At 39.8% G+C, this 20,000-nt stretch overlaps 1 protein-coding gene across 1 annotated transcript in view; it reads right to left on the minus strand.

Annotated features, from left to right (window-relative positions):
• The window catches only part of LOC143019022 (inhibitory POU protein-like), a 136,256-nt gene that overhangs the window by 6,595 nt on the left and 109,661 nt on the right, over window positions 1-20,000 (minus strand). Inside the window, exon 4 of the mRNA XM_076174724.1 lies at window positions 3,129-3,313. Within this exon, the coding sequence (XP_076030839.1) occupies window positions 3,129-3,313 (185 nt within the window). The remainder of the gene's footprint in view (window positions 1-3,128; window positions 3,314-20,000) is intronic.

The following is a 20,000-nucleotide window of genomic DNA, read 5'->3' on the forward strand; positions in this document are numbered from 1 at the left end:
TGACTCGTTATGTACAATCCTGTGCATAACCTAGGCTGGTTACTCGTCTGTGAGTCCTTGAATACAGGAATAGGATCAACATCAGGGAACCAGAAATTTCCATTAACATAGACATTGTTAAAGGGAGATGTTGCCAACTGATACTAAGAGATGATGTACGCCTCCCCATAGATTGAATTAAACCTACGCGATTTTGTGCGAGAGGCAAAGGACAAAAATATGTTTTTCAAGCTTTTCCCGAAAGCCAAAAATGTCAATCTGAAAAGACGAATTGTAAATTCTTACGTGACTTTGATATTCAGCGACACTGTGCGATAGGTTTTTTAGTTTCTGATCAGAATGATGGACATATACACAGAAGGCTAATTATCCAGAGCATAGAGGAGTTGACACGTCGGACATCGCATAACAGTATTCGAGAAATATATAAATCAGAGACCGTGGCTTAGGAGAGGGACCTACCACGATGGAGGCGCGTATAGAATTAACAGTAATATACGATAGATCTCTACTATTATTTAACAATTTCAGAATATTGGTTATTTTAGTCCGTTTACTCTCAAAATACCCATGATGCAGTAATAGATAGAATTTGAGAATTCACGCAATTCTTGAGGGAAAGTAGTCAGAGATAATTCTAAGACTAGTACTGGTTGTTGTTAAACAACATATACTCATGAACAATAGACATAATATAATTATTATCAAATCTACATACTGACTCCATTATTATAGAGTTCACCGGTAGTTACTAAGGTAGTTCCTATGCTTTGCCTTATCTTAATCGAGACAAATTAAAAACTGAACAAGTTGAAATTTTTCTGAGATGAAATTTCTTTGGCCTAAACTAGAATTGGTTTTGTTTAATGTGTACTTCTAAGACTTCGTTGAAATAGGCAAATTAGGCTTTGTCGAGTAATCAGAAAAATCTTTTAAGTGTGTGAAATGAAGACGTCATCATTTGTGAACGCTTTTCACATATAGCGTTATAGAAGTTTGTATTTTTTATTTTATTTTCCATAAGAATGGATAAAGATCTGCCTTTACAAAAATAAGTGAAATCTCTGTATCTCAGTGTATAACCTTTCATTGTGACAGTATACTTTGTTGCTTTTGGTCAATATATTACATGATTATATTTGATCCTCATCTAATCATTCTATATTCACAAACGAGTTTAAGTTACGTTTTTCTTGACGTAATTATATCTCAACGATGATCGTCTAGAACTCAACGATCGATTGTCTAGATTACTTTTGTTTTTGAATGGGGCCAGTTTTGCTTTGATCTGCAAAACACGAGACAGATAACATTAACTAAACCTACAGACCCATTTAAGCCCCAATCACACCAAGCTTACGACCTGCTTGCGACCACCGACCGAAAATCAAGCGATTGGTCGGCGACACAAAACCTATACAAGGAATTGAAATGGAAAAAAATTAATGTGGTTGATAAGATGGAAATCTATGTACAAGGGACTATTCAGTATGTATTGTAACATATCTATCTATCGATCTGTCTATTTATCTATCTTATTACCGTCTACCAGCGATTTCCAAAGACTACCTGCAACTGGTCGCCGGTGGTCGGAAACAGGTCGTAAGCTTGGTGTGCTTACCTAAATAGGATGCCAGTTAGTAGGATGCGTGTCACCCACCATTGGCTATGGCTAATATAAACACACATAGCAAAATGTACCTCTACAATGAAAGCATATTCACCAATCATGCATACTTCATTCTCAACTGACGTACTTTATACATTCTATTCTGATTAACGTCGGGCGATTGTATTTAGTTGAAGAGTGAACGGAACCGATTGACCTCTTCAGTGACCTCTCCGGTGACCTTTCCAATGACCTCGACCTTGTTTGGTCTCAAGGTCTACGCCAGGAGGCGCTGAGTAACTGCGGCCGAAGCCGTCAACTTTGTCCTGTGCGCTTCTTGGACTCTCCGGGCAGCTAGCGTTTACTGCTGGGAATCGGGGAGGCGTGTGGGATTCGAACCGAGCAAATGCGAGACCAGCATACTTCCAATTACGCCACCAGTGCACATCATGTACATCACGATGTTGAAAGTGTGTGTGTATGTATATATATATATAATATATATATATATATATATATATATATATATATTATATATATATGTATATATATATATGTATATATATATGTATATATATATATATATAATATATATATATATATATAATAATAATAATAGGTTTATTGAAATAGCAGTGATACGCTGACAATAATACAATAGAGTACTTTTATGAGTAATACGCCTAGTCTAAGTGATACGCTGATAATGATGCAATACAGTAATTATATGAATGATATGCCTAGTCTAAGTTTTATATATATATGTGTGTGTGTGTATGTGTGTGTGTGTGTGTGTGTGTGTGTGTGTGTGTGTGTGTGTGTGTGTGTGTGTGTGTGTGTGTGTGTGTGTGTGTGTGTGTGTGTGAAGATAAATTGACCGGGAGTACATAAATTCAAATCAAATGATGTACATTTCACAAGGGGGAGACTAAAGCCAACCAGCTATAGTCATAAATAGATCAATATCCAATAAGATTCAATTTAATGATACTGAGTTATAACTATAATTACATACAATCAAATTCACAAAGTAGAGAATAATAAAGAACTAATGGTCATACGTAAAAAATTGATAAAAATGAAGAAAATAAATATATGAATAAACATATAAAAATAAGGAATTCTTAAAGAATAAAATTAGGCATCCTAGGCTACTGGGTCCTAGATCTAATGTGACTAACACAAACTATATAGAAAAAGTCTAAGATTGAAATCCTAAAACTACATAATTTTTTTCCACCAACCTTCTTTTGAACAACTCAGATATTCATCAAATAAGCCACACGATAAGTTTACAGGACTCAACCCAACACTCTAAAAGAGACTTTTGGGGTCAAACTATATCGACTACTTCTAATATTCGTCAAAGTCAAAAAAGTATATTTACCCAAGGGGCATATGGGGGTGCGTAGGACCCGGGTGTGACATCATGGAGTTCATTGGACCATGGGAGAGACTTTTGGGGTCAAACTATATCGACTACTTCTAATATTCGTCAAAGTCAAAAAAGTATATTTACCCAAGGGGCATATGGGGGTGCGTAAGACCCGGATGTGGCATCATTGAGTTCATTGGGCTGTGGGAGTATACGGATCCATGAAGCTGGTGCATCGAACTGGCGTCGGACATCGGGGTCAATGTCGTCATGGATGAAGAGGAGATAGGGTCGAGCATTTCGAGGCCGTCCATAGAATGGTGGCCCATCTGTTAAAGAAAATAAATCTGGTTAGGTAAATACTCAAATGTGCTACAGTGATTTTGCGTGTTAACTTAAGTGAGTGTTATAGGATAATATTAAACTCGGGACACATAGCCTCATTTTATCCTTTTCCATAGAATGGTGGCCCATTTGGTAAAGAAAACAAATCTGGTTAGACAAATACCCAAATGTGCTACAGTGATTTTATGTGTTAACTTAAGTGAGCGTTGTAGGATCATATTAAAATCGGGACACATAGCCTCATTTTATCCTTTTCCATAGAATGATGGCCCATTTGGTAAAGAAAATAAATCTGGTTAGGTAAATACTCAAATGTGCTACAGTGATTTTGTGTGTTAACTTAAGTGAGCGTTATAGGATAATATTAAACTCGGGACATATAGCCTCATTTTATCCTTTTCCATAGAATGGTGGCCCATCTGATAAAGAAAACAAATCTGGTTAGACAAATACCCAAATGTGCTACAGTGATTTTATGTGTTAACTTAAGTGAGCGTTGTAGGATAATATTAAAATCGGGACACATAGCCTCATTTTATCCTTTTCCATAGAATGATGGCCCATTTGGTAAAGAAAACAAATCCGGTTAGACAAATACCCAAATGTGCTATATTGATTTTATGTGTTAACTTAAGTGAGCGTTATAGGATATTAAACTCAGGACACATAGCCTCATTTTATCCTTTTTCATGAGCCGTCCATAGAATGGTGGCCCATTTGGTAAAGAAAACAAATCCGGTTAGACAAATACCCAAATGTGCTACAGTGATTTTGTGTTAACTTAAGTGAGCGTTATAGGATAATGTTAAACTGGAAACACATAGTCTTCTTTTCCAAGGGCCATCCATAGAATAGTGGCCGATCTAGTAAAGAAAACAAATCTGGTTAGACAAATACCCAAATGTGCTACAGTGATTTTATGCGTTAACCTAGTTGAGCGTTATTGGATAACATCAAACTCAAAACATATATTCTCCTTTTCTAATTTTCCATGCGCCGTCCATAGAATGGTGGTCCATTTGGTAAAGAAAATAAATCTGGTTAGACAAATACCCAAAAGTGTTTTAACTTAGGTGAGCGTTATTGGATAACATAAAACTCAAAATATATATTCTCCTTTTCTCTTTTTCCTCCTTTCAAAACACATTTCCTTTTAGTGTATCTATATACTATAGACGTAACAGTGTGTGTGGGTTTGTGTGTTAACCTACAGGGTGGTCCGAATGTCTTGTTACCAATTGAGGTACAAGTATTACAGTAATACAAAATACATGTCCTGGATTCAGTTTATTTATTGTAAGAACAATAGAACAAAACAAGAACATTAGAACAAAATGTTCCCATCGCAGTGTTGTCATCTTCGTAGGAGCTGGTTTACAGAATCTTTCAATGACGTCATGTCGCACAACCCCCGTTATGCCCTTCTTGTCTGAATGCACACGCTTATGCGCCCACACAAGCAGCCTGAATCCAGAAAATTTATTTTGTATTACTGTAATACTTGTACCTCTATTGGTAGGGGTAACAAGATATTTGAACCACCCTGTAGGTGAGGATTACAGCATACATACATACATATACCAAGGCTTTTTCCCCCTTACAAGGGGGGTAGCCAAAAAGAAAAAGGCACAAAATCACTCCCACCCACGCCACCCCCGAAGACACTCCACACACCTCCACCCTCCCTCTTATCTTAGCACCTCCTGAGGATTACAGGATAACATAAAACTTGAAATATATCATCTCCTTTTCTTCCTTGATTCGTCTCAACTCGCATCTTCTTTTAGTACATCAGTATAGTGTGTATGTAACATTTAGAATGGCTTGACGACCAACTACGACCTAACCTATTATACGCCAGAAACTAGGTATCCAATATGTGATCTATTTATCCATAGTATCTTTCCAGTGCTCAGCAAATAAGCTTACACCACAATCACGTCCTGAGGGAAGATGATATTTGGTGCTCGTGTGTGTGTGTGTGTGTGTGTGTGTGTGTGTGTGTGTGTGTGTGTGTGTGTGTGTGTGTGTGTGTGTGTGTGTGTGTGTGTGTGTGTGTGTGTGTGTGTGTGTGTGTGTTCGTGTGTGTGTGTTCGCGTGTATATGTGTGTGTGTGCGTGTATATACGTGTGTATGTTCGTGTATATATATGTGTGTGTTCGTGTATATATTTGTGTTCGTGTGTATATGTGTGTTCGTGTGTATATGTGTGTTCGTGTCTATATGTGTGTTCGTGTCTATATGTGTGTTCGTATGTATATGTGTGTTCATGTGTATGTGTGTAAATGTTTGTGCATGTGTGTGTACATACAGCATACACATAACATACACCAACTACGCAACAGCTCAGCTGGTAGAACTGAGGGTTGTTGAGCACACGACCGCCCGTTCGAGTCTCGCTTAGTCCAAAAGAGATTTCGGGCGCCGGGTGAACTATATTACTTAAATGTTGTCCATATACTGTAACTTCCCATGTGACTGCGTGCGTGTGGATATACTATGAACTTCATGGGCTCTCCAGAGTGTGACTGTAGATAAATGTGCTTGGGTTTATCCAGCTCTACAGGGACAATATCCATCATCAACTTTGACTCCGCACATCAACTTTGACACACACACACACACACACACACACACACACACACACACACACACACACACACACACACACACACACACACACACACACACACACACACACACACATATATATATATATATCAACCACAATACACTTTAATTCTAAGCCATCAGCATCGAGAGAGACTCAAGGAGGCCAACATGCAGAAATTGAAACGTGGTACGGCCAAGGACTCGAACCTGGGCTAGCACGTGACAAGTGTTAGTGACTTAGCCGATGGCGCAATCGTCTAAGTCTGTTCACTGGGACCCATTCAGTGCTGAACATATGTATACATATATAATATAATATATATATGTATGTATATACAAATAAATTGAGTTTGTATGTACTCTTGCATGTAAAAATTCATAGTTGTATGTCTATTAGTTCAAGTGTGCTATTACCCGTTTTGTAGACACGGGCGTAAAGAAGTTTCACAACGAATACGTTCGCATTGTCCCGTGTCACGTGTTATTAACACGTATGCGTGTTATTAACACGTATGCGTGTGTCTCTCTCCTCAAAGCGAGTGTGTACTTAAGTATAATCGTAAACTCATTCTTACGTGCAGACTTATAGTTTGGAGTAAATGCCCCCCGTGAGTGAATGCTGTGGGGCTCTTGATTGTTATCGGAAGCTTCTAATTTCGAGAGAGTGTACGTGTATATACGAGTTTATTGCCACGAAGCATTACTTCGGGGGAAAATATGTCGTCACTTGAAAGCATACCAGTAAGGTAATATTCATGCGAAGAAAACAAAGCAACGCAGGCAATTGTATGCATTAGTTCTTGTTTATGAATATGTTTTGCATTTTCGCTGTGTTACGCGAATTCAGGAACCAATGACATGTAGTGTTGGGAAGATGCCATTGTTTTTAACGATTCCGATACGAGTCCCGATATTGCTCTCTAAACTTCCGATTCCGATACGCGTCCCGATACTGGTCTAAACTTCCGATTCTGATACGAGTCCCGATATTGCTCTCTAAACTTCCGATTCCGATACGCGTCCCGATACTGGTCTAAACTTCCGATTCCGATACTAGTCCCGATAATGCTCTAAACTTCCGATTCCGATACGAGTACCGATATTGATCTAAATTTCCGATTCCGATACGAGTCCCGATACTGGTCTAAACTTCCGATTCCGATACTAGTCCCGATAATGCTCTAAACTTCCGATTCCGATACGAGTACCGATACTGATCTAAACTTCCGATTCCGATACGAATCCCGATACAACTCTAAACTTCCGATTCCCATAAATGAATAATAAATGTACTTTGTTCATAAAGTATTTGTTTCTCAAACCAACCTCAAGGCCTGAAGATAACCATGAATTACGTGTATAATCATTGCGGGTATCGAAATCTGTATCGTATCGGAATCGGAAGTTTAGAGAGTATCGGAACTCGAATCGGAATCGTTAAAGTTTTTGGTATTGTCCTATAATTACTTGGTGGTGTACAGGAGATACACACACACACACACACACACACACACACACACACACACACACACACACACACACACACACACACACACACACACACACACACACACACACACACACACACACACACAGAAGAACAAGTCACATTATAGTTTCCAAGTTAGAGAAACAAGAGCGAAAAGAAAGAAATCTGTGAATACGTACATGACTCGGAAAGGATGGGACAAGTAAAAAGGTTTTTGAGTTTTTTAAGTTCCTAGGTTTCGAGTTTTGAGTAAATTATAATTTTTTGAGTTTCTTAGCTTTTACTTCTCTTGACCTGTGACCTTTTGAACGTGTTTCTTCGTCTAAATTTTTTTTGAGCGTTTGAATTTTTGAGCTTTGGATTATTCAAGTATTAATGTAATTTCTTAAGTTTCAGTGTTCTTCAGTTTTCGAGTTTTGTTTTCTGTGCTAAATTTCTTGGCTTCCGAGTTTGAGTGTTTGAGATTTTTGAAATTTCAAAATGTATTTGAGTGTTCAGTTTTTGAATTTTGCAGTTTTCACGTTTTTGAGGTTTTGAGTGTATTTATGATTTATTCTATTAAAGCTTTGTAAGTTTTCTGTCAATTGGTTGGAATCCACCGTTTACAACCAAAGGAAAATGTATCAAAGACTCTGTCTTAAATGATTGAGGGATAGATATTTCATCTACTAAATTTTAGAGGTTTCTGTAGGCGGCTAAATAGAACTAGTTTGCGTTCGTTAGGAAGATATATGAAGCGAAGTAAGAGGGAAGAGAAGAAAAAGAATTCTAAAACAACCAAAGAAGGAAGAAAACGGGAAGAATAGCGAAAGAGGGAGAAGAAAACGAGGATGAGGATAAAAGAGCAGAAAAAAAAGGTATTAGAGGAAGAACGAGTACCTCGGGAGGAAAGAGAGTCAGAGGAGGAGGAGGAGGAGGAGGACGAGGAAGAAGGAGGAGGAGGAGGAGGAGGAGGAGGAGGAGGAGGAGGAAGAAGGAGGAGGAGGAGAAGGAGGAGGAGGAGGAGGAGGAGGAGGAGGAGGAAGGAGAAGTGTGAAACAACCAGAGAGTCTGAAGCAATGTTTCTGAAACTTTAGAGCCCAAAGCAAGTTGGAGGCTTCTGAATCGCCCCTTGGGGTTATTGGGTTAAAGGGATAGGACACGTACAGTTACCTCTCCCCCAACCTCCCCCAACCTCCCCCAACCTCCCCCAACCTCCCCATAACCTCCCCTCCCCCCCAACCTCCCCCACCTCTCCCCCACCTCCCCCAAGTTCTTCGTGAGCATTCTTGTACCGCTTTCATTTGGGTGACTTAAGAACATATGCATGGAGGAGACTGCAAGAGGCCATAAGGCCTACACTAGGCAGTTCCATACCCATTACCACGTATCATCGCTCTACGTAACCCTCAGTTCACAAAGGAACACAAAGGAACACAAAGGAAGAACAAACAACAGCAGGCCTACTGGCCCTAACGAGGCTGTTTGTGTTTACTAAACTAAGCTACAATTAAGAAAACGGGACAGAAGATGAACTAACACTACTGCTACCACTATCCTATTCAATTCGTGAACCTTCTTGTACCGCTTTCATTTGGGCAACTTAAGAACATAAGCATGGAAGAGGCTGTAAGAGGCCATAAGGCCTACACTAGGCGGTTCCGTGTCCATTACCACCTATCATCGTGAACCTTCTTGTAACTGTTTCATTTGGGCGACTTAAGAACGCAAGCATGGAGGAGACTACATGAGACCATAAGGCCTACACTGGGTAGTTCCATGTTTATCATCAGCTATTATCACCATACTGTACATGAAATTATCTAACCTTCTTTTAAAACAACCAATAGTATCATAAGAACATAAGTATGGAGGAGACTGCAAGAGACCATAAGGCCTACACTAGGTAGTTCCATGTCCATTACCACCTATCATCCCTACACGTTACTAGGATATGTTGTATAATCTGTGCGCTCAAAGGAGTCCGTTCAAGGTGTGGAATACGTCAGGCAGCAGCGCTTTCTCCCTATAATGCCACTCCGAGGTATAACAGGGGAGACTAGTGTGATGGGGTATAGGTAATCGTTGTTATAATTCTATAAAGTGATACTCGTTGTACTATACAACTTCTTTTACTTTATACAGAATAAAAAAGAAAACAAATATCACATAGATGGAAAATAAGAGAGAGTAAGAGAGAGAGAGAGAGAGAGAGAGAGAGAGAGGCACGTATTAATGTTGATTTGACAGAATGGGTATTAGTAAGTCACGACGTATGCCACACCGTGAACTATAGAATTATATAAGAAAAGGTTTTAAATGATGGACAAGAATATAAAGTAGTTTTTGAAATAGTTGTACGCTCAGGAAATGTTTATGGGTGAAATGTGAAGCCAAAATAGGGGTCGAAGACTTAAAAAAAAAGAAGAAGAAGAAGTGATAGGAAGAAAGAGCTATATTTATTTCCAAGTCGATACTAGGGGTGTGCCGATTAATCGGCATCGGCGAGAATCGGCATTTTTTGAGAATCGGTATCGTCATCGGCAAAATATTTTTGCCGATAACGATGCCGATTCTTAAAAAAAAAAAAAAAAAAAAAAAAAAAAAAATGCCGATTCACCAAAAAAGTGCCGATTCTTGTGGTTGCCGATTAATCGGGACACCCCTAGTCGATACATCATTGGGCAGTAAGGTGATGAGTGAGGTGTACGTGAACAGGGAGGAGTGGACAAAGGTGATCAAGAGTCACAGTGATTGACTGACATTTGTCTAACAGAAGGAGAGTAAGAAGAAAGAAGAAGGTTATTTCAGATTTTATTACTAAATTACTTCGTTCAGTTTTGTGACACTCTTATGCTCGTGACGAGGTATTTCTAGATTCAGGTAATAGAAAGTCGAAGTAGGAATCAATATCAGGTGGTTGGTTTTAAGAACATTTTAAACGGATTGGTATCTAAAAATGGAATTGGATAGTTCTTGATGAGTTTAGATCCCTTTCAATGGGTTTAGGTTCTTTTTAAAGAGGTTAGATTTATTTTAAAGGATTTGAATCCTTAAGAAAGAATCCGACCACCTTAAGAGGAATCCAACTCTTTTAAGAAAGATCCAACCTCATTAAAAATGATCCAAACCCTTAAAGTTCACAAAAAGGGGGATTCAGGAATGCCTGAATTCCAGATGGTCACTTTCAGGGCCCTTAAGTGTACAGAAGTAGAAGGTCGAGAAGCTCCTCAGGTCCAGCTGGTCAATTTCGGGACCCTTAGGGTATCAGGGTTCCATAGCTTCATGGGTCTGTGGCAATGAGGCTTCTGGATTCAGGAAATGGTGTTTCCAGGACCTCGCTAGTTTCAGGGTATGTAAAGATGCCGAGGTTACTGGATTCAGGGGATTAGGGTGCGTGTAAAGTTGGTCGCCGGTCCAAGGTGGGGGCCAGGAGTTAGGAGGGGAGGAGGAAGAGGAGATAGAGAGGGGAAGAGAGGGGAGGAGGAAGAGGAGATAGAGAGGGGAAGAGAGGGGAGGAGGAAGAGAAGATAGAGAGGGGAAGAGAGGGGAGGAGGAAGAGAAGATAGAGAGGGGAAGAGAGGGGAGGAGGAAGAGAAGATAGAGAGGGGAGTAGAGGGGAGGAGGAAGAGAAGATAGAGAGGGAAGAGAGGGGAGGAGGAAGAGAAGATAGAGAGGGGAGTAGAGGGGAGGAGGAAGAGAATATAGAGAGGGGAAGAGAGGGGAGGAGGAAGAGAAGATATATAGGGGAAGAGAGGAGAGGAGGAAGAGAAGATAGAGAGGGGAAGAGAGGGGAGGAGGAAGAGAAGATAGAGAGGGGAAGAGAGGGGAGGAGGAAGAGAAGATATATAGGGGAAGAGAGGAGAGGAGGAAGAGAAGATAGAGAGGGGAAGAGAGGGGAGGAGGAAGAGAAGATAGAGAGGGGAAGAGAGGGGAGGAGGAAGAGAAGATAGAGAGGGGAAGAGAAGATAGGGGAAGAGAGGGGAGGAGGAAGAGAAGATGGAGAGAGGAAGAGAAGATAGAGAGGGGAAGAGAGGGGAGGAGGAAGAGAAGATAGAGAGGGGAAGAGAAGACAGAGAGGGGAAGAGAGGGGAATGGAGAACGAGAAAAAGAAGCCCAATGAAGAGAGAGAGGGGAAGGAGAGAAGGGAAAAGAGGGGAAAAGAAAGAGAATAAAGAGAAATGGAAAAGAGTGCTGATTTTGTAAGTTTTCCAAATTCTATTAAAGACATTGATAGATTGTTAAGAGTACAACGGTGAGCCACAATACTCAGAGTAAGTACAAGAAACAAAATCATAAAAAATCCGCTTGAAACCTATCCATCTTTACTAAAAGAAAAACTTAGATAAATAGATATATGAATAAACAAATAGCTAACATGTAAATGAGTAAGTAAATAAGTACATAAATAGATGAACAAATAGAAATGAATAAAAAAAAATGTAAATACAGCTGAGTCAGGTGTAGACTTAATAGATGCCTTCAAAATTTTAAAGAAAATTAAAACATCAAAACTGAAAATACTTTTACAATAAATTTCAACCGGGCGCAACGAAATAAAGATTCAAATTAAAGTAATTGAATATATTACAGTTTGAGCATTTAATGTATGTTACTGACCAACAGGTTTCCTGTCAATATGCTTTATCGTTGCAACTCATTGTAATCTTGAAAGAAACAAAAATTGAGACTACTATTTCACCGAAAAATCTATCATGACCGGGGAATGTACCAAGAAAATGAAAATTTTCAAACATCACTTCTATATTCGAAAACGGTAGAAAAGAGGAAACGATCAAGCCAATAACCCTGATATTGATGATAGAAAAAATGATGGACACGATTAGAAGAAACATCAGAAAATATAACTTTGAAAGTAACTGATAAATAACAGCCAACATAACCTCAAACGGCTCTTGTGCGAGCGACTAACCTTCTCAAATTTGACAAAATAATCTCAAACGACGATAAAAATGAATAGATTAGATTTAATTTGTCTGGAATTTCTAAAAGCTTATTGCACTGTCTAGTACGAGAGACTAGCAACTAAACTCGCTTCACATGGAATAAGAAGTATCTCGCTAAGCTGGATATGAAACTGGTTGAACAATAGTAAACAGAAGGTTGGTTTTGATAGTAAAACCTCTGACATGAACGATGTTACAAGTGGAGTTCCTCAGGGATCAGCTCTAAGGCCGCGTCTATTCGTAATAGCTATCAATGGCATTGACTTACATTAATTGTCTCTATATCTGCTGATAGCACCAAGCTCTTAGGAATAACAAATGATCACTCCAACAAATTGCATATTCAAGGAGATTTAGATAAACTAGGGTAATAGTCTTAAAAGTGGCTAATAAGAGTTAGTAAAAGTGTAATATCTAAACATAAGAAATAGTACTAACTACAGCTACAATTTCTTTGGGCATTGTTTTACCAAAGTAGAAAATAAAAAGGGATCTTGATGTAATTGCTAGTAACTATCTCAAAATATTTAAGTATTAAATTTCTGTCTCAGAGAAGGCAAAAATAATATTGAGATCGGTAGCTCGATCTTTTGGCTTAAGAAAATCCAGCTGTAGTCAATCATATAGATCATTGATCTAACAATATTTAGGTTTTGCTTCTCTGTACTTTCCTTAAATCTCATGACAGACATTTACAGATGACGAAGTTTACAACAGTGAATCACAAACATCTCATGAAATATAAGAAACAAAGCATGTAACGAGCTCTTCAAGAATTTAAACCTAATTTCTCAAAGGAAAGACGAGAGTCATAGGCAACTTAATGTAAATCTTTAAGATTTTAAAGAGAAATAATAATATGAGTTTGAAATTATTTTCAAGTTAATCGGACGAGAAATGATAACCTTAAGCTGTCAAGATTTAGATTCGAAATAGAAGAAGATAGAAAGAATTTCTTCAACCACGTCGTCAACCAAAGAAATAAATCGAGGCATTCGAAGCTTCAAGATTCACTTCAATAAACATTCGACCTTTTTATGAATCGAAAAAGTCTCATGTCGGAAACGCTTGATTCCTAAAACTCATTGTAGGTGCGTCTCAAGCAGAGTCGAGAGGAAATAGAGTAGGAAGAGAGAGGAAGAGGTGGGAAGAAGAGAGAAAAGAGAGGGAAGATTGGAGAAAGTAGGTGGGTTTTGAGAGAAGATAGAGGAATATCATGAAGAGGAAGGAAAAGGAAGACGAGAGGAGGAGGAAGGGAAGGGAAGACGAGAGGAGGAAAGCACCAACAGGATGTGAATAGGAAGAAAATGTAGAAATAGGAAGAAAATGTAGAGAGGGGAAGGAGAAGAGGGGACGCGACGAAAATAGGAGGTATGGAAAGAAAAAGAGAAAGGGTAAGCGCACAAGAGGGGATCAATTTACTAGCAAAAAGAGGGGAAAAAGAGGGGAAAGGAATCAAGAGGAAGCGAAATAGCAGGAGAAGGAAAGAGAGAGGGGTGGAGAGAGAGAGAGAGAGAGAGAGAGAGAGAGAGAGAGAGAGAGAGAGGGAGGGAGGATGTTTGGGGGTTTGGAGGGGTGAAAGGAAGGAGTAAATAGTGTGTGTGGGGGGAGTGGGGAGTGGGCAGGGAGTGGGGGAGTAGGGGAGTGGGGGAGTCGGGTGAAGGGGAAGCTGGGAGTTGGAACTCCTGGGTCGAGGCGAGTATGTCGGTCGTCACGGTTCATACGAGTCCCAAGGGGGCGGCGCTCCCCCCCCCTTGGGCACCTTCCGACGCCCGCTGCCACGTTACGACCCAGCAAGGCTTTTACGACCTCCAGCACTTGACTCCTGAAGTCTCCTCCTCCTCCTCCTCCTCCTCCTTTTCCTCCTCCTCCTCCTCATTTTTTTTTTTTTTGGTCTTGTCTTCAACTTACTTCTACTCTCTTTCCTCGTTTTTTTCCCTACAAAATATACTCCTCCTTTTCCTCCTCCTCCTCCTCCTCCTCCTCCTCTTTCTCCTCCTCCTCCTCCTCCACCTCCTCCTCCTCCTCCTCCTCCTCCTCCTCCTCCTCCTCCTCTTTCTCCTCCTCCTCCTCTTTCTCCTCCTCCTCCTCCTCCTCCTCCTCCTCCTCCTCCTCCTCCTCATTTCTCTTGGTCTTGTCTTCAACCTACTACTACTCTCTTTCCTCGTTTCCCCCCCCTCATTTTCCTCCTCCTCCTCCTTCTCCTCCTTCTCCTCCTCCTCCTCCTCCTTCCTCCTTTTCCTCCTCTTTCTCCTCTTCTTCCTCATTTTTCTTGCTCTTGTCTTCAGCCTACTACTACTCTCTTTCCTCGTTTTTTTTTCTACAATTTTCCTCCTCCTCCTCCTCCTCCTTTTCCTCCTCTTTCTCCTCCTCCTCTTCCTCCTCCTCCTCATTTTATCTGTCTTGTCCTGCTCTTCGTCCTCAACCTTCTCCTACTCTCCTCGTTTTTTTCTACACCATCCTCTCTCCTTTTCCTCTTCCTCCTCCTCCTCCTCCTCCTCCTTCTCTTCCTCCTCCCCCTCCTCTTCCTCTTCCTCATTTCCTCCTCCTCCTCCTCCTCCTCTTCCTCATTTGTCTCCTCCTTCTCCTCCTACTCCTCCTCCTCCTCCTCCTCCTCTTCCTCATTTTTCTCATTCTCGTCCTGCTCCTCATCCTCAACCTACTCCTACTCAATCCTCGTTCTCTTCAGACAACTTTCCCTCCTCCTCTCCTTTTCCTCCTCCTCCTTCTCCTCCTCCTCATCCTCCTCCTCCTCCATATTTTTCTTATTCTCGTCCTGCTCCTCGTCCTCAACCTATTCCTACTATCTCCTCGTTCTTCCTTCTCCATCTCTTCTCCTCTTCCTCTACTTTTATTCTCTCCTTCCTCTTTCTCCTCTTCCTATTCCTCCTTATTAATATACCACTTAACCTCATTTATCTTTTCCTCCTCTTCTTCCTCTTTTTTACCTCTCCTCCTTGTCCTCGTCCTTCTTTCCCTTAGATTTCTCCTCCTCTTCCTCCTCCTCCTCCTCCTCCTACTCCTCCTCCTCCTTCTCCTCCTCGGTGACACCATAAGATTTTTTTCATTTGAGACACTAATCTACCGATTGGAATATCTCGTATGTTTTTTTTTTTATTTAATTTAATTTAATTTTATTATATTTTATTTTTGTCTTTTTTATTTCTATTTATATCTATTCTTATTTTATTTCTATTTTAATTTTTAATTTTTATTTTATTCTTATTTTTATTTTATTTTTATTTTTGTTTTTATTTTTATCTTTATTTATTTATTTATTTATTTTTATTTGTATATATTTATTTATTCTTATCTTTATTTATTTATTTTTCAGATCAAAGGTTTTCTTGAATCCAATAAAATATGCTGAAATCCTTGAGTGTGCAAAAAAAAAAAAAAAAAAAAAAAAATCCAAAAGTATTTATTTTCTCATTTTCTATTTCAAGACATTTTCATTCAGATGGGGGATGTTCCTTTGGTAAAAGGACCTAGTCCATCTCAACGGCGTCAGGTGTTGTCATATCTGGAGTCGTGTGATTTCATTGAGTCATGGACGAATTTCATGCAGACGTCATTCATTTATATTTTGTTTTCTTCGGCGTTAACTCCGTCTCTTGAGCCACCTCATCCTTCATCTCTCACTCCATCCTCCTTCCTCCTTCTCTTCCTCCATCCCTCCCTGCACCTTTTCCTTCATCTCTTCCTCCATTCTTCCTCCTCTATCTCTTTCCTTAATCTCTTCTTCCTTTCTCCTTCTTCCATCTCTCACTCCATCCTCCTTCCTCCTTCTCTTCCTCCATCTCCTCCTGCACCTTTTCCTTCATCTCTTCCTCCATTCTTCCTCCTCTATCTCTTTCCTTAATCTCTTCTTCCTTTCTCCTTCTTCCATCTCTTCCTTCATCTCTTTCCTCTTTCTCTTCGTCCATCTCTTCCTTCATCTCTTCCTTCCTCCATCTCCTTCATCTCTTCCTCCATCTCTTTTCCTTCATATCTTCCATCATTCTCCTTCCTTCATCTCTTCCTCCATCTCTTTCTCCATCCTCCTTCCTCCAGCATCTGTTTATTTATATTACATTGCTCCTTTAGCCAATTTTCTTTCAACGTCTATAATATAAACTATGATCATCACTTAAGCTATATTCTTCTTTTGTTCGTCTCGTTTGATTCAGTGACATATATGGCAGATGGACATTACTTCAGTTAATTTATAATAAATTATAATATTTAATTCATTTCTTATTTTTCATTTTCTAATTTCAATGATTAATTTTTACTTTTTAATTCGATTAATTTAATATAATTCTATTAAACATTTCTAATTAGTTAAAAAATTAATTAGTTGATACCTAATGAGGTAATTAGGTAATATCTAATTAGTTAATTTTAGTTAATTTTATTCAGGTAAAGGGGGAGTGGAAATGATTGGGTTATGACTGATTCGACACCACTTTATCCTCAATCAATCAATCAATCAATCAGCCAGTCAATCTTAATGCAAATTGAATTACCCTACAGCGTTATGTTATATGACTGATGGAATTTATCTAACTTACAACATTCTTTATCCTCCTACATTTATTTTCCTCAGACATGTTTTCCCTCCAGTGCCCTTTTTATTTCAAGATCCCTTTTTCCTCCAAAAGCATCTACCTCCAACATTTTACCTCTGACATTTTCCCTCCAACTTTTTTACCGCTGACATTTTCCCTCCAACACGCTTTTCCTTTAACTACTCTCTTTAACTCTTGTTCATCAAACTCCAAGTATTTGTCGCAGTGAAGAAATCTAAGTGTCTCTTGTGTCAAACCCCTGGTTCTAAGGTGGTCGCAAATATGCAAGAATGGTTTATCCAACAGAGTAGTTAACGAATGGAATAAACTTAGTAACCACGTGGTGAGCGCTGAAACTATCGGTTGTTTTAAAAGAAGATTAGATAGGTTTATGGATAGGAATGAAAGGTGGTATGGAGCATGGAACTGCCTAGTGTAGGCCTTATGGTCTCTTGCAGTCTCTTCCATTCTTATATTCTTATGAAGGTGACTTTATTTGACCAAGACTCCGTCTAGGCCGGAATGTACTTATCAGCTGTATGAGACCATTTGATTATTTTCAAAATATATTTTCTCAATATATTCTTGTAAGTAAATTATCTCAAACTGGAATAATTGAGTCAAATACGGGGCCGTATTCTTTTGGGTGGGCGGCGAGGACAACTGCCACATCTTGAATTTTTCATTTTATTTATTTATTTATTATTATTATTATTATTATTTTTTTCAAAATTTTAACTTCCACATTTTCTGATAACTACCCCACCAATTTGGAAGTTAAAAAAAAAATTGAAAAATTTAAGTGGAGGGACAGTTGCACCCCCACCCCCCCAAGACCCTGAAACAACATATTTGATTTTCCAAAAGGGTTTAAGTCATGAGTCGTTTATTTAACTGAAAGTGGAAACTGACCCATCCCCCATCACTCCTTACTGAAATAGTTAAATGGCTTATCGCACTGGGCTTTCACGGGCTTCACCAACACCAACAGTTGAGAGTTCGTTTGATTAAAAACGACTTCGGTTACAATGTTTCCCTTCTCAGATCTCCAAATATCAAATCAACTTTCCGTCATATATAACAAAGCTGAATGATAAACTAAGATATTGTAAACCTATACGAATGTTCTTAGAGGAATCTAGGTCTCTGCATGCTAAGTCATATTCTAGTTATTCCAATGGAGGTTGGATGTCTGAGGTAAAATAGACCAGTGTGATAGCTCCTTATGCCTGTGATATACTACATGGGAGATAATTCGTTGATTTTATTCAGGAAATATTTAGACGTTTTGGAAGAGGAGGAGGAGGAAGAGGAGGTGGAAGAGGAGGAAGAGGAGGAGGAGGAGGAATAGGAGGAGAGAGGAAGAGTAAGAGCAAAGGAGGAATAGGAGGAGGTAGAGGAGAAAGTGGAATATTAAGATGAGTAGAGTAGAGTAGATGAAGATGAAAGGGGGTGAGGGCGGATGTGGGGGGAGGGGGGAAGGGGAAGGGGAGGGTGAGGGGAGAGGGGAGAGGGGAGAGGGGAGAGGAGGGGTCAGGTAGGTAAGCAAAGTAACGAGCGAAAGGTACGTGCATCCCTACCGATCCATGCAGGAGGGGAAGGGAGGGGAGGGGGGAGGGGAGGAAAGGGGAGGAGGAAGGGGAGGGGATGGGAGGGGAGAGGGGAAGGGGAAGGGAGGGTAGGTGAGGGGCTGGAAGAGAGGGTAGGAAAGAGGAGGAGGGGAGGAGAGGGTAGGGAAGGGGAGGAGGAAAGGAGAGGGTAGGAAAGGGAGGAGGAGGTGGAGGAAAGGGGAGGGGAGAGGGGAGGAAAAGGGGAGAGGAGGGGAGAGGGAAAGGGGAACGGAGGGTAGGTGAATGGTTAGAAGAGAGAAGAGGAAAGAGGAGGAGGGGAGGAGAGGGTAGGAAAGGGGAGGAGAGGGGAGGAGTGAGGAGGGGAGAGGGGAAGAAGAAGGGAGAGTAGGTGAGGGGGCTGGAAGAGAGGGTAGGAAAGGGGAGGAGGAGAGGAGAGGGAAAGGGAGGGAAGGGGAGAGGGGAAGTGAGGGTAGGTGGGGGGGTTAAATGGGAAAGGAGGAATGGGGAGGAATAGTGTACAGATGAATGGATGGAATTGGATGGGAGAGGAGGGAATTGAAACGGGAGGTAAAGGAAGGGAAGGGAAGGGGAAGGAAGGGAAGAGAAAAGGAAAGAAGGAAGGGGAAGGGAAGGAAATAGAAGGGAAGGGAATGGAATCAGAATAGAGGGAATAATAGATTAAGTACATAGAAACACCCATTTCCACTCCTGGGACACGTGGCACAATCTTTTAAACAAATGGACTTTTGGTACCAGGTCAAACCACAAAGAAGTCTATGTACAGTTGCAGACAAATGAACCTGTGACAGTAGTCAGTGTGCGTTTTCGTACAGGTATGAGTGTGAAAGAAATTCGCTAGTGACAGCGACATTAATCTTATAATTTCTCTGACAGTCGCATGCAGGATTCGAACCCACTGCTTTCGGCCACCCGTGAGATTACCTTTACAGAGTGGGTAAAGGCTCTGTGAAGGTAATCTTGCGGGTGGCCGAAAGCAGTGGGTTCGAATCCTGCATGCGACTGTCATGAGTGTGTTTCGTATTGGAGGCTATACACAGACTCTTTCACGCCAAAGCGTGTATGATTCATGTTTCTTAAACTTTGCACACAAACTTGGGGTGATGGTAAAAAAAAAAAAAATAATGATAATAATAATAATAACTAATAATAAAAAAATAAATAAAATGAATAAATAAGATAAATAAATAAATAAATAAAAGTAGATAAATAGATAAATAAATAAATGAATAAATAAACAAAAATAAATAAATAAACATAAAATAGATAAATAAGAATTCAATATTTTTGTATTATGGTGTTTTACTACAAGAAGAATTAAGTTAAGTAAGTTTAACGGTCAAAAAGAAGAGAGGAAAGTCTACTTTCTGGGGAATTTTTCAAAAATAAAAATTTGTGAATGAATAATATAAGGTTTGTATTCTAGGGTTAAGCGTATACACACAGTCGATCGACACCTGATCTTTAGATAAATTTTGACTCAA

The sequence above is a fragment of the Oratosquilla oratoria genome, chromosome 36, assembly GCF_046742065.1.
Source record: "Oratosquilla oratoria isolate Oo_2021 chromosome 36, ASM4674206v1, whole genome shotgun sequence".
NCBI classification, from domain to species: Eukaryota; Metazoa; Arthropoda; class Malacostraca; order Stomatopoda; family Squillidae; genus Oratosquilla; species Oratosquilla oratoria.